This window comes from Mauremys reevesii, linkage group 2 (assembly GCF_016161935.1).
Source record: "Mauremys reevesii isolate NIE-2019 linkage group 2, ASM1616193v1, whole genome shotgun sequence".
NCBI lineage: Eukaryota > Metazoa > Chordata > Testudines > Geoemydidae > Mauremys > Mauremys reevesii.
In genome coordinates this window covers 115,766,806-115,781,597 of record NC_052624.1, presented here as the reverse complement: position 1 = coordinate 115,781,597, position 14,792 = coordinate 115,766,806, and the positions used below count along the sequence as shown (strand labels likewise).

General features: G+C 45.4%; 1 protein-coding gene across 7 annotated transcripts in view; it reads right to left on the bottom strand.

Annotated features, from left to right (window-relative positions):
• Positions 1-14,792, bottom strand: part of INVS (inversin) — a 241,438-nt gene that overhangs the window by 24,852 nt on the left and 201,794 nt on the right. For all 7 annotated transcript variants that reach the window (XM_039525062.1, XM_039525067.1, XM_039525060.1 and 4 more), the window contains one exon: positions 10,383-10,693. In XM_039525062.1, the coding sequence (XP_039380996.1) occupies positions 10,383-10,693 (311 nt within the window). The remainder of the gene's footprint in view (positions 1-10,382; positions 10,694-14,792) is intronic.

Sequence of the window (14,792 nt, the reverse complement as noted above, 5' to 3'; positions counted from 1 at the left end):
GGATACGCTCCCAGTCCCGGTCACCTCACTGCTGATACCGCAGGAGTTCCGGCTCCCGGTACCATTCCTGGCACCGCGACTCCCGAAGCCGTCGGTCGAGATCGCGGTCGAGCTCCCGGCACCGACATAGTCGATGGTCCCGCTCTCGCTCCCGGCACCGCGACGACTGGCACCGATCCCCGGCACCGTCCAGGGACAGACTGGCGGCATCGACGGCGCAATCTCTAAGCGCCTCTGCCCCCCCATGGCCCTCTCGCCAGCCCTCGGTCGCCTCTCAGGCGGGCAGCGGTGGAGATCTCCGGGCCGACCCCCAAGGCCAGGACCACGGACCACAGCAGTGGGGCTTTTGGGCCCCCTGGGCCTACCACTAGGCTCAAGGGCTCCCCTTCCCCGCGGGCTCCGAAAGCAGGATGCCGGAAGCCACGGTTAGCAGGCCTCCCCCATCACCACCGGGTGAGGCCCCACCGCCACCTGTTACGGCAGAGCATGCTGTGGCCAAAACGGCTTACCACCCCCTGGAAGACCCACCTCCAGAGGCCGTGGTCCAGGGTCTTTCCTCGTCTTTGTCGCCGGACGAGGCGGTGGCGGGGGCTTCTACGGCGGATCCCCCTCCAATTGACTTGCGGGCCCACCAGGACCTTCTTCGCCAGGTAGCGAAGGCTATTGACCTCCCCGTGGCAGAGGTCGCTGAGGATGATGACCCGGTGACCAATGTGATTGGAGCTGAGGCCCCACTGTGGGTGGCCCTCCCATTCATCCGCACTATACAAAAGAACGCCACTACCATCTGGCAGTCACCGGCGTCCGTCCCTCCCACCGCTCGCGGAGTCGAATGCAAGTACTCGGTTCCTCCCACCGGCTACGAGTACTTATATACGCACCCGACTCCGGACTCCCTCGTGGTGCAGTCCGTCAATGACCGGGAGAGACATGGGCAACCAGCTCTTGCGCCAAAATCTAAAGATGCTCGGTGCATGGATCTGTTGGGCCGGAAGGTCTATTCGACAGGGGGTCTCCAACTCCGGATTGCCAACCAGATGGCTCTCCTCGCTCGCTACACCTTTGATATTTTGGTGTCCCTGTCTAAGTTTTCGGAGCTGATCCCAACAGCCTCCCGACAGGAGTTCTCGGCCCTCCTTGAGGAGGGCAGGAAAGCCTCCCGGTCCTCCATCCAGGCCGCTCTGGACTCGGCGGACTCAGGAGCCAGAACCCTGGCCTCGGGAGTAACCATGAGGCGCATCTCCTGGCTGCAGTCCTCCACCTTGCCGCCCGAGGTGCAGTACACCCTGCAAGACCTCCCCTTCGACATTCAGGGTCTCTTTTAGGAGAAAACGGACTCCAGGATTCAGACGCTCAAAGATGGTCGGATCGCCATTCGCACCTTGGGTATGCACACACCGGCTACCCAGCGGAGGTCGTTCCGGCAGCAGCCATACCGACCATTTACCCAGGCCCGGTCACAGCCTTATAACAGCCGCAGAGGCAGCCTAAACCGCCGTAGACCGTCGGGCAACAGGTGCAACCAGGCCCAGGCGCCTTCCAAGGCCCCTCAAGGGCCCAAGCAGGCATTTTGATGGGACGCCCGAGGGTGGCCCATCAGACTCTTTACCGGATCCTTCCCCCTTATTTTGCAACCGCCTTTCCCACTTCCTCCTGGCGTGGTCCCAAATAACAATGGACAACTGGGTACTTCGTACAATCCAGTATGGTTACCGCCTTCAGTTTGTTTCGCCCCCTCCTTCCCACCCACCTTCCCCGTCCCTCTTCAGGGACCCCTCTCACGAGGTTGAGACTCTGTTGAGCTTGGGTGCCATAGAGGAGGTGCCGCACGACATGCGGGGCAGGGGATTTTATTCCCGATATTTTCTCATCCCCAAGGCGAAGGGAGGTCTACGACCTATACTAGACCTCCGGGAGCTCAACAGCTACCTGCTGAAGCTCAAATTTCGCATGGTCACCCTGGGGACCATCATTCCCTCCCTGGATCCGGGAGACTGGTTTGCCGCCCTCGATATGAAGGACGTGTACTTCTATATCGCGATTTACCCTCCCCATCGACGCTACCTGCGCTTCGTGGTCAACACCGTGCACTACCAGTTTGCGGTGCTACCCTTTGGCCTTTCCACCGCGCCGAGGGTCTTTACCAAGTGCATGGCAGTGGTTGCCGCAGCCCTCCGCCGTCGTCGCATACACGTCTACCCGTATCTCGATGACTGGCTGATTCGCGGGCCATCCCGACAGCTGGTAGCAGATCAAATGGCCGAGATACTGACCCTGTTTCGCTTCCTGGGCCTTTTCATCAATGCCGAGAAGTCCACTTTAACTCCATCACAACGAGTGGAGTTCATCGGAGCAGTCCTAGACTCCGGTTTCGCCAGGGTCTGCCTCCCTCGACCCCGGCACCAGACGATGGTCTCCATCATCCGGGACCTGCACACCTTTCCCACGACAACGGTTCGGTCCTGCCTACGCCTCCTGGACCACATGGTGTCCTGCTCGTTCGTGACTGCGTACGCGAGGCTGCGCCTTCGCCCATTTCAATCTTGGCTGGCGTCAGTGTACCGTCCGCACCGCGACCCTCTGGACATGGTAGTCACGGTCACAAAGCCAATTCTCGGTTCGCTCAGCTGGTGGCTGGACCCAGAGGTCATGTGTGCAGGAGTCCCGTTCCGCCCTCCTCGCCCATCCGTCACCCTGACCACGGATGCCTCGGCATTGGGATGGGGGGCTCACCTGGGCGACCTCCACACCCAGGGCCTCTGGTCGCCCCAAGAGCTCTCCCTCCACATCAACGTCCGGGAGCTGCGAGCAATCCACTTGGCGTGTCACACCTTCCACGCCCATCTGCAAGGGCACTGTGTGGCAGTGTTCACGGACAACACGACGGTGATGTTCTATGTGAACAAGCAGGGCAGAGCCCGCTCCTCCCTACTTTGCATGGAGGCGATGCGCCTGTGGGACTTCTGTGTAACCCACTCGATTCACCTGTCAGCGTCCTTTCTTCCAGGAGTGCAGAACACGCTAGCGGACCATTTCAGCAGGTCATTCATCTCCCACGAGTGGTCCCTTCGTCCGGATGTGGTGCTCACAATTTTCCAAAGGTGGGGGTTTCCCCAGATAGACCTGTTTGCCTCCAAGGAGAACAGGAAGTGCCACCGGTTTTGTTCCTACCAAGGTCGCTCCCCGGGCTCCCTGTTGGACGCATTCCTCTGCGCCTGGACGGATCACCTCCTCTACACCTTCCCTTCGTTCCCGCTCATACACCGGGTGCTACTCAAGCTCCGGAGGGACAGGGCCCGTCTAATACTCGTTGCTCCGGCCTGGCTGAGGCAGCACTGGTACACCCTGCTGCTCGAGCTCTCCGTTCGGGATCCCATTCCCCTTCCGTTATGGCCGGATCTCATCACGCAGGACTTCGGCAGACTCCGCCACCCGGACCTACAGTCCCTCCATTTTACAGCTTGGAACCTACGTGGTTGACCCACGCGGAGCGGGACTGTTCGGCGGCGGTGCAGCAAGTCCTGCTTGAAAGCAGAAAGCCTTCCACTCGCTCCACCTACCTCGCCAAATGGAAGCGTTTCGCGCTCTGGTGCGATCAGTGCGGCCTTAATCCCTTCCTAGTCCCTATCCCTACAATCCTGGACTACCTCTGGTACCTTAAGGAACAAGGACTCGTGATCTCCTCCTTGAAGGTACACCTGGCAGCCGTGTCCGCCTTTCGTCCATCCATAGGAGGCCGGTCCATCTTTTCCAACCAGATGGTTTCCCACTTCCTTAAGGGCCTGGACCGCTTGTACCCGCCAATACGACGTCCTACCCCAGCCTGGGATTTAAACCTAGTTCTGGCCAAGCTTATGGGAGCACCCTTCGAGCCCCTGGCCACGTGCTCCCTGCTCTATCTCTCCTGGAAAACGGCTTTTCTCGTCGCTATAACGTCGGCAAGACGAGTTTCCGAGCTCCGTGCCCTGACGGTGTGTCCACCATATACCGTCTTCCACGGAGACAAGGTGCAGCTTCGACCACACCCGGCCTTCCTCCCTAAGGTGGTGTCGGCCTTCCACCTCAACCAGGAAATCTTCCTTCCGGTCTTCTTCCCGAAGCCGCACGCCTCACCTCGTGAGCAACAGCTTCACACCCTGGACGTCCGCAGGACCCTCGCTTTTTATATCGAGCAGACGAAGCCCTTCCGGCGTTCGCCCCAGCTGTTTGTAGCGGTTGCTGAACGCATGAAAGGCGAGCCGGTCTCCTCTCAGCGGATTTCCGCCTGGGTGACGGCATGTATCCGGACATGCTACGAGCTTGCTCGCGTGCCAGCATCCCGCCTCACCGCTCACTCTACGAGAGCGCAAGCCTCGTCTGCCGCCTTCCTTGCCCATGTTCCCATCCAGGACATCTGTAGAGTGGCCACCTGGTCTTCTGTCCACACCTTTGCTTCCCACTACGCGTTGGTGCAGCAATCCAGAGACGATGCAGCCTTCGGCTCAGCAGTCTTGCACTCTGCCACGTCTCACTCCGACCCCACCGCCTAGGTAAGGCTTGGGAATCACCTAACTGGAATGCATAGGAGCAATCACTTGAAGAAGAAAAGATGGTTACTCACCGTTGTAACTGTTGTTCTTCGAGATGTGTTGCTCCTATCCATTCCAGACCCGCCCTCCTTCCCCACTGTCAGAGTAGCCGGCAAGAAGGAACTGAGGAGCGGCTGGGCCGGCTGGGGTATATATTCAGCGCTATAGCGGTGCCACTCCAGGGGGCGCCCAGCCGGCCCGCCAGAGTTGCTAGGGTAAAAATGTTCCGAGGAGCCTTGCACGCACACCTAACTGGAATGGATAGGAGCAACACATCTCGAAGAACAACAGTTACAACGGTAAGTAACCGTCTTTTCTCATCCTGCATGATAAACAGGCTGGCAGTTTCTTAAGGCACAGGCTGCCTTTGCTTTGCAGCTTGGGTTTCCCAGGTTTTAATACACAGGCTAGAAATCCCTTTAGCCTGGGACCATCACTTCCCCCACTTCAGCCTTTGTCCCTCAGGTGTTTCCAGGTGTGTTGTTGTAGGGAGAGTGAGGAACCATCATGATGTCATTTCCCCTATTTTATCTTCTTCCCACTTGCTGGAAAGCTCTTTTGCTGTGACCCGGGTCAAACAGTTCCCATTGTGTAGTGCTGTCTCTGAGAGGTTTCTGTTGTACACAGTTCCTGGGGTAATCCTTGTGCTTGTGTGCATTTCCTCAATAAGCCATTAACATTGTTTGGTCTTTTTATTGTTGTACCTGAAAGGCTGCTTGTGGGTGTTTTCAACCTCACAACACCAATCCAATGAGATATTAATGTCTAGCAGACCAAGACATTGAGAATAGCACCTCACCAGACAGCCTTTGTACAAAACATATCCTAATTACATGACAGTGATGAATACTGGGATGCCAGGCTGAAACACACTCAATTTCTAGATCCCTGCTCCAACATCCTAAATCAAACTACCGAAGTCCCAATTTTCCCTTGTTGTAAATTTTCTCTTTCCTATTTCCAGGTCCATGCTTGGGCCAGCATGTCACATGTGACAATAGCTTCTAAACATTCTGGTGATAATGGCTTGGAAGTGGGACTGGAGCACAAAATAAAAATCCCTCAGATTGTTTGCTTTGGCTGCAATGCAGAATTTGCTTAGTAAGGAGCCCCGAGGGAGAACAGAGAAAGAGCTAGAGCACAGAAAGGAGTCAATACAGCATGCAGACAGAGTTAATGGATAGATGAGAGAGAGAAAAAATACATTTGTTATTATTGTGTGCTTGATAAAACGCAATCACAGTAGAGCCATAGAAAACGCTTAGGTTATACAGTCCAGTAAAGCACATAAAAAACCCACTGGGCTAAATTTATTCCTGATGTAACTCCTTTAACTTCAGTGGAGAAATCAGAAATCTATTGTCTGGATAAGAGGTTATGGCATATAAACATTTGATTTACAGGTAGGAAACAAGGGATTATTGTCCACAGTCTCTCAGATTGGGAAGACTTGTCAAAGGGGTAGCTCGGGGTTTGGTACATACCAAGGCTGTTGTTATTCTTACTAATCTATCTGAACGAGATTGCCATGTAGACAAATAGCCCAATCTTCTCTGGGGTGTATACATATTTTTTAATTCAGTTCTAGGAATGGGGGAGGGAAATTTTTATATTCTTGGAATATACAATGGGAATATATAATTCAAAGTGTGTTTTCCAGTTCACACTAAGATAAGCATTTGTGCAATATTTTATGCTAATCAGACCTAATGTACTATGTTTTTTCTTCTTTAACCAAAAAAAAAAAAAAAGTGGGAAGAAGAGGATTTTCCTAATTTGGACTATACATTTATCTGCTAAAAAGATCAAAATAGGATGGTTCTCTGAACATAATATGACAGTGACTAAGGGCATTATCCTGCTCCCAGTGAAGTTACGAGCAAAACTCCCACCAACATCAATATGAGCAGGAATGGGACAATATTAAGTACACAAGTAGCACATTTCCAGTATTGTCAGAACAACATTCCTAATTTCCCCAACAGATTCATTCCTATCTTGATAAGGAAAAGTGAGACAACCCTTAAAAATAAAATCCATCATATTGAAATCTACAGGTGACCTGCTGTTTGCATCGTGAGTATAATAGATAGAACCTGAATTAAAGTCAACCGTGACTCACTATTGTGGTTAAAATAATTTGCTATAGAACTTTCAGTGATTAGGCAAGTAACTAAGAGGAGAAGGAATTGAAAATGGTCAAATTCAAAACAAAATGGGGAAAAACAAAATGGTTCTAAAAGGTACAGACCATATTTAGGAGTGAAGTGAGCTTTTTCTGAGTAGGAAAACCAGGAGATAATGACTGGTGAGTATACCATGGCATGTGAAGAGTGGTCTGCATGTGTAAAATTCTCTCTGCTCTGCGAACTCAGAACTTATAGGCATTTCTGCAGCTTCATATGAGACAGAGTGAAGACTGGAAATAGGACTGCCTGAGTGAAGAGCAGAGGTTGAAGATAGGAGTTTTTAACTAACTTTTATTTTAATTTTTATACATTAATAGCAGGTGCAAAAAAGCCACTTATAATTGCTATGCTGGAGTTCCTTCCAAAGTGCCAGATTCAGTCATTTGTTTTGGACAAAATCCTATGCAAATCCTTTCTAAAAGGCCGATGGCTTTCTATTGGGAAGCAAGAACCACTTGTCGAAGGCCAAATCTTGGACCCCATTGCACTTAATAGGATTTTTGTCCAAGTAAAGACTGTAGGATCTGCCCCTTAAGACTAAATCCTGCATTCCCAATTTGGTACTTATTCAGGTAAAACTTTGAGATCTATGAGAGTTTAGCCCAAATAAGAACTGATTAAGGGCTTCAGAGTTTGCATCTAGTTCTTTGGCATCCCAACCTTTCCAAGTTCATCGTCAGAAACAAGTTCCACACAGACCAGGAAACACCAATACAAAGTGTCACCAGACTCTGCCTGAACAACAAATGTAAAAACTGCAGACATATCTCCACTGCTACAATGATCAACACCCCTCAAAACACACCTTTCAAGATCCCTGGTTACTACACATGCCTATTGCAACATGTGGCGTACCTCATCCAAGGTACTAAATGCCCCAATAGCAACTATGTAGGTGAAATTGGACAATCATTACGCTCTCAAATGAACTCACACAGGAAAAAGATAAAAGACAAAAACACTATCACCTGTGGGTGAACGTTTTTCACTAAATGAAGAGTCTCTATATATCTGATCTGCCAATCCCCATCCTCAAAGGAAACCTGAACAACACTTTCAAAAGATGAGCCCACGAGCTTAAACTAATAACTTTGCTAGATACTAAAAATCATGGACACTGGAAGCATGGAAGAGAGAGCCTGGATTTATGGTTTATTACAACAATCTATAAGACACTAACAAACCCCACCTCTCAGCTCCTTTTTTCCCTCCCCTCCCTTTCTTTCCTCCCTATGATTGGAGTGGTGCTAATGGGCCACATCACATTGAAATATGTGTTAACTACTTATGCTAAGCAATCTGTTACACATTGTATTTAGCTGTGACACTCTGATTAAGTTTCTAGTATATCTAAAAAAAAAAAAGGAACACTTGGCACCTTAAGAGACTAACAAATTTATTGCATGTGAGCTGAGCTGAGCTAAAGCTCACTTCTTCGGATGCATAGAATGGAACACACAGACAGGGGTTAAGGTTTCCGGAGCTCTCTGTAAGCTTGAAAGCTCGTCTCTCTCAACAAGAGAAGTTGGTCCAATAAAAGATATTAACTCTCCCACCTAGTCTCTCTCAAATCCTGGGACCAACACAATTACAATAAACCTTTTATCAACAAATTCCTGTCTTTTTAGAAGCTTATTATCTTTTTTTTGTGTGTGTGTTTTGCTCAGGGGTTAGGTTTGAGAGCTTAAATAATAGAGTTTGTAACTAAATTTTGGCTATGAAAGATGGAAACCTGATTTTTGTTATACTTGCATTTTATAAAAAGTCAACTGTAGGGACATGTCATTGTGAGCAAATCCTGAAATATGATTTTGGTGAGACTCAGAGAAATGTCACAGGAGAGTTTTGGCAAAGGAGGGGTTGGGAAAGGTTGAAAGTAAAGGGTATTCACACTTCTTTTGCATTTTTTATACTTCTGTTTTTTCTTGTCCCATTCCTCTTTTTTTCTGCATCTTTCAAGCTTTTTGTCCCTTTCCTTTTCCCTCCCTTACCTTCACCATCCCACATTTCCCTCCTGTCTCTGCCACACATATTCATTCTGCAATGGAAAACCTTATCTCTGGCAAGTCTTGATTTTTTAGTTCTTTATATTTGCAACCTTAGTATTTTAATGTGGTGTTTATGAGAGACAGCATTTACTGTAGATGCCGAGATTTATACTACTATTTGATATAGCCTTATCATGCAAACATCTGACTAAGAGAGAAATCTTTTGTCTGGTTTTGCTATAAGGTCAATTAACTATGCTGTCTGGTAGGCCATTTCCCTGCTCCCAAGGTAAAGGCATTTGGGTGATGATGCCGAAGAAACAGACCCTTCACTCCCTTTTTCTTTGCTCCATGGGGTAATAGACTTCCAGTTGTCTGAAGAACAGACAGGAGGTGGGGTTAATTTTACATTGGAGAGACCAGCAGGAGTTCTTGGGGTCTGAGATTGCTGGAGAGCAGCAGGCTCTTACAATGCCCTCAATTACACCTGTACAATTCTTCTGTGATGTAGCTACGAGGCAGATTCAATGCATGAACTAGTGTAACAAACCAAGAGGTTATTAAATAGTTTTTTCCCACTGGTGGCCCAGTCACTAATTGTGTTTGGATAATATTTTCTTTTTTGGATTGCTAAGTATGCACGTGAAATTCAGATCAAACGATCCTAATGTATGTGTACTTTTAGCTCTCCTGCTGGGTAAATCTTTTCTTAGTGTGATGGAAGATTATAACCCTTTTAAGAGGAACTAATCTTGCAGTTTCCCTTGAATGATATTTGCACAGGTATTTGGGGGCTAGGGAAAGGTGTGTGTGTGTGTGTGTGTGTGTGTGTGTGTGTGTGTGTGTGTGTGTGTGTGTGTGTGTGTGTGTGTGTGTGGAAATGTAGGGGGGACTTTAAGGAACATGATGCCTCCCAGCACCTCTTGCACAATGCAGGAGAGGGAGTCACAGTGCTTCCTCCTACTGCCTCCAGGATGCAAAGTATCCCAAATGCAGTGGGACACTGTAGGAGTGCCCTGTCACTGGGAGCAGCCTGCACAGTCCTTCTATGTGCTGGGGACCTTCATCTTGCACAGTCTGTCTATATATAAAATTTCCCCACTGAAGTTCACCAGAAACCCACAGGTATTTCAAATACGTTTTTTTTTTTTAAAGTAAAGCAACACTGCACTTAGTACTAATTGCTTAGGAGGGGAAACACAGCTATTTACATAAAACCATTTACATCCACTTATATATGATAGGAAATAACTGACAAAAAGAACAGAAGATAAAGACAGGTGTTTAAGTGATAACTTTTATCTTTCAACTCCCTTTATTTGAAACAGAACCCCTGATAAACTAAGAAGCTCCACTACCAACCACTTGTCTTGAAACATTTTGAATATTAAGTCTAAAATACATAATAAATATTTGTAATTGTGACCATGTAAACTGACAGAACTTGCATCCTAAAATATGATTCATATCCAAATGAATATATTAGTATCCTGTATGTCTGTCTTAAATGATAAAAGAACAAAAAGGGAGCACAATATGCTTGCTCCCATGACGGAAATGGTCAGACAGAACCCATCTATAGAATATCACTGGACAGCCACTGCATAGTCAGTCTAGCCAATTCATTGATTACAAACCTTTTTTGTTTTTGTGATCTTCACCCGGTAGTTCTGCAGACAGACATTTTTCCTTTGGTGTCGTTTTGTTTTGAGAGGCTGCAGGTGATCCTCTATTGTTTTTCCCTGCCTGGTTTTGAGAAATGCTACTGCAGAAAAGCCTGTTACTATGCACATCAATTTGTTTACTAGACAGCAGTGGAGTGCTAGGAGTTCTGTTACTTGTCTCTCTATTTGCAGGATGTGGCTGTACTTGCACCCTATTGAGTACGAGGTTCTGCATTCCCTTCAACAGCTCTGCTTCCTTCCTCTTATTTTCTTCTTCACGTTTCCTATAATTAAGGTCAATATTATAAATATTAACAAAGACCAAATATTACAGCATGTTTCTGAAAATGATTCCATCATCAGTGGAAACTTGACATAAATCACAATATGAGCTTGATATTCTAGGTTTTTCATGCTTTTATTGTCAGCACTGCCCACTAAAGGAACAGGTGCATATGGCGCTGAAACATCTCTGCTTGACAAAATGTAACAACTGAATTTGGACAGTAGCTGAATTAAGGTAAATTAATATAAGTCGGGTTTAAGTCCATCTCACAGAGGTTTGAACCATTTTAATGAAATAGATTTAGCAAACACACCTTAGTTAAACCACTGGAACTTTTTATAAAGTCAAGGTCCCAAAAATAGAAACCACAATCAGAATTAAACCTCCCTTTTTGTTTTAGTTTTATTAAAAAAACCTTGATGTTTGTTTAAAAGCTCTCTTATGAATCATTTACTTAAAAAAACCACTAACATAAACTGGGGAAAGTCTACACATGCCAAGAAATAGTTGTAATACAAATTAAAATATCTGTATAAAATGAAGAGATAATCTGAAAACAAGTAACACTCAGAAACAGTGCAAATGAATCCATGAAACATTTTACTTTACTTTTTAAACTTTGTGTTAATTGTTAACATTAACATATACAAACTTTCAATACAAACAATAAATCTTATTCACAACCTGTATTGTTACCTTTAAAAGACTGATTTGTGTTTGGTCAATTTCTTATTATCTGTATATTTATTTTGTTCAAATTCCAAAAATGGTAACCATATATTATAAAAACTACTTGATTCTGATATAAAGCTGTCTGCTTTTTTTCCCCCATTGAAGCCATTTCCCATACTTTAGTTCTTCATGCCACCAAAGCTATTATTAGAACTAGTACTTATTCTGCTGTAGTGTCTAGAGGCCCTGGCCCGGATAAGGCCCCATTGTGCTAGGAACTGTACAAATACATCAGACAATACGATTCCAACTGCAAAATCTAATGTAAAAGAAGGCACAAAGTGAGTGCAACAAACAATAGGAAGGAATGGGGGGAGGGGAGACGAACAGTCACATGGTTATGTAGGCTATAAATAAGCCAATGCGCATAGCTTGATTATTCCAATTCTGCTGAAAGGCTTTTTCTCTTTTATTAAATAATTAATTAATCGAATGAGCTATTGCCAGCTGCTGTACAATCTATCCATCATTAGCTGGCCAATTTCTTGTTGCAGCAGAAGTGGCTCTTAAGGAGGAATTTAGAGGTGGAGACGGTCCTATTCAGCTCAGGTTCAGGGAGGGCATTCCGCATGTAGGTGGCATCATGGAAGAGAGTGCAGATCATTGTGGGAGAAGCAGCTGGGTGTTTAAGGCTGGCGGAGAGGAGAGGGAAGGGAACACCATGATCAGACAACATTTTTCAAAAGTACTTCTAACATTTTGCTTCTCTAACATTTGTTGTCTTTCTCATCTATTTAAGTGGGAAGCTCCTTGGGACAGGAACCATCTCTCATACTCGGTGTATGCACAATGACACAATGGGCCCCAATATTGACTGAATGACAGTATGGTGCCTATAGTCCTAAAATGATAAATAGAAGAGTGGAAGGAAAGGTGAGGACAAGAAGCTTGATTTAGAGGCAGTATGAAATGGGGTGCCAGTGTCGAGATTCAAAGAGGGGTTGACAATCAGAGCAACAGACAAGGAGTAAGATCCTAGTAGCTGTGTTTTGAATTACTCATGAAGCAATGCTTCAAATGAATCATGTGGGTAGTTCAAATCATGTAGCTTTCCTTTGCAAAAATTGATGTATGTTATACAAATGCAAAATACTGAAAACCAGATATGTGAATTCAAAAGTTGTGTACACTTATTTTACCCATAAAATAATATATTTGATTTAAAAAATGGAGCCTTTGAAAATAACATTGGATAGGTATGCAAGATGATTCTGGTCAAGATTAAAAATAAATACAAGTGGAATTGCACAACTCTGAAGGTTTTTCCTCAGAAGTGGAATAAATCCCATAATCTGTGGCAAACATTATCATGCACTTGTTTTTATAAATAGAAAACTAAACTGTGGTTATAAAATAAAGTGACAATTCTTCCTATAAAAATGGACAGGTGGTAAATGTCAGATCATGTAGCCCTCTAATATTTTAATTTGCTTCCAATGCTGTAACATGGTTTGTGGACTGTTGACACATTAGCTCACAGCACAGCATATGACAGGTTAGTTATGCAGCATGTCATCATCAGTTCCTGTGATTCATATCAATGCCAGTATGTGTCATTTCAGTGTGATCTGTCAGGGAGAAGCCTTAACTTTATCTGTCACTGCTATCTTAGCATATATGTTCTGCAGAAGAAGCTGATTGAACCTGGGTGCCTGAAATCCTGCTAATGGATCTACAAACTGCACTCCTGGCAGATTGAGGTACTTCAGCATTCCCTCCGGCATTGATAACAGTGGCTAGTTTCAAATAATAATATTGGCATTGCACGAACAGACAATGTGTGGGTGTCTGTCTCATGTACAGTATAGATCTCACTGCTGTTACTCTGCCATTTGATCTGATAAATTAGACCTTACTATTCACAGAACAGTCATTTTCCTTTCTTCCAGAGAATCAGACTACTACTTGAATCCACAATTCAGTCCATAAAAGAAATGACAAAGGCAATATACAATCAACCCAGAAGTAGCCTGAACCTTGTCACTCTGAATTCAAGTCTATCTGTTGACTAGCAGAACAACACAAAAGATTGTAACTGCAACACTAGACTAATTATAAAGTTTTAAAACTGACATTGGACTGAGAAGGTGGGAAAGAAATGATGGGTTTTCTTCCTGTAGAGGTATTTTATGCCAATTTTACCTCAGAGTTATGTGGCACTGTGCCGCTGTCATTCTCCTTCAGTCCAATCAGGTGAGTTTACCTTGTGGTTTATTTTATTTATTTTGAGATTAAATTCAATTTATTTTACACTGTGCCAAAATCTTCAATTGGAATGTGCTGTAGAATTTTGTATTGAAAATCCATTATTACACTGTACAAGTTGTTGAGGGGAAGCTGGATGTTTTGACTGCTGAATAGGAGACAGTTGGGTCTTTTGGCGCCCATTAAGGCACAGAAGGTAGTTGGAGGTTTTTGACAAACAAGAGTAAATTCAGGCTTTGTTATCCGGTAAAAGATGCTTCTTCTCCTTTCCAGGGAGGAGAGGAGGTGATTTTAAATTTTGGAGGTGGCAGGTATAGAATTCCTCATTCCCCACACCTCAACAGTAACAAGTTACCTCTCTGAGCCCTGCCCTGACATCTGCCACTATATCCAACAACAGCGAAGTATATTAGCTTGGTATTTATGCTAATTAATGCATCAGAAGTGAAATAGTTAACGTTTCCACTTAAGCTGTCCTTGTTATGTTTCATTGTTAACAACCCATTGAGATGAATGGGCAGTTCACATCTCTCAAAGCTCAAGGTGTCTGCAGACTCCAGAGGACAATAAATTTATACTTAATTAATATATTTGCAAGCAAAAGAGATGTAAAACAAAAAATAGATTCTGGAACAAAATGAAGTAGCAAATTATAAAAGATGGATTATTGTTTTCTCTATCTTGTTTCCTTAAATGTAGAGAGCTCTCCCTATAAAATGGAAGGAGAGCTGGAAGAAAACGCAATTTTCAGTTTCAGTACACGTGCAAAATGTTAGAGTCTCATTCACTACATTCTTATTCTCACAGAAAAATTATATCAAATACCATAATCAATTTTTCTTAATCTGAAATAAAATTAATCTAGGCTAAAAGATACATGTTTTGCTCTTTGTGTATGGGTAATTGTTACAAAAAAAATAAATTGGGTTTTTAGATTTGTTCAATTTAGTCTATGGTATTAGTAATATAAGAGAAAGTTACTCTTGCAGTAACTGAGGTTCTTCGAGATGTGTGTCCCTGTGGGTGCTCCACTGTAGGTGATGGTGCGTCCCGGCGCCGTTGATCGGAGATTTTCGGTAGCAGTGCCTGGTCGGGACGCACGCACTCAGTTGGTACCTCCCGTCTCGTCGGAATCTTCCTGAGTGCGTGCGTCCCGCACC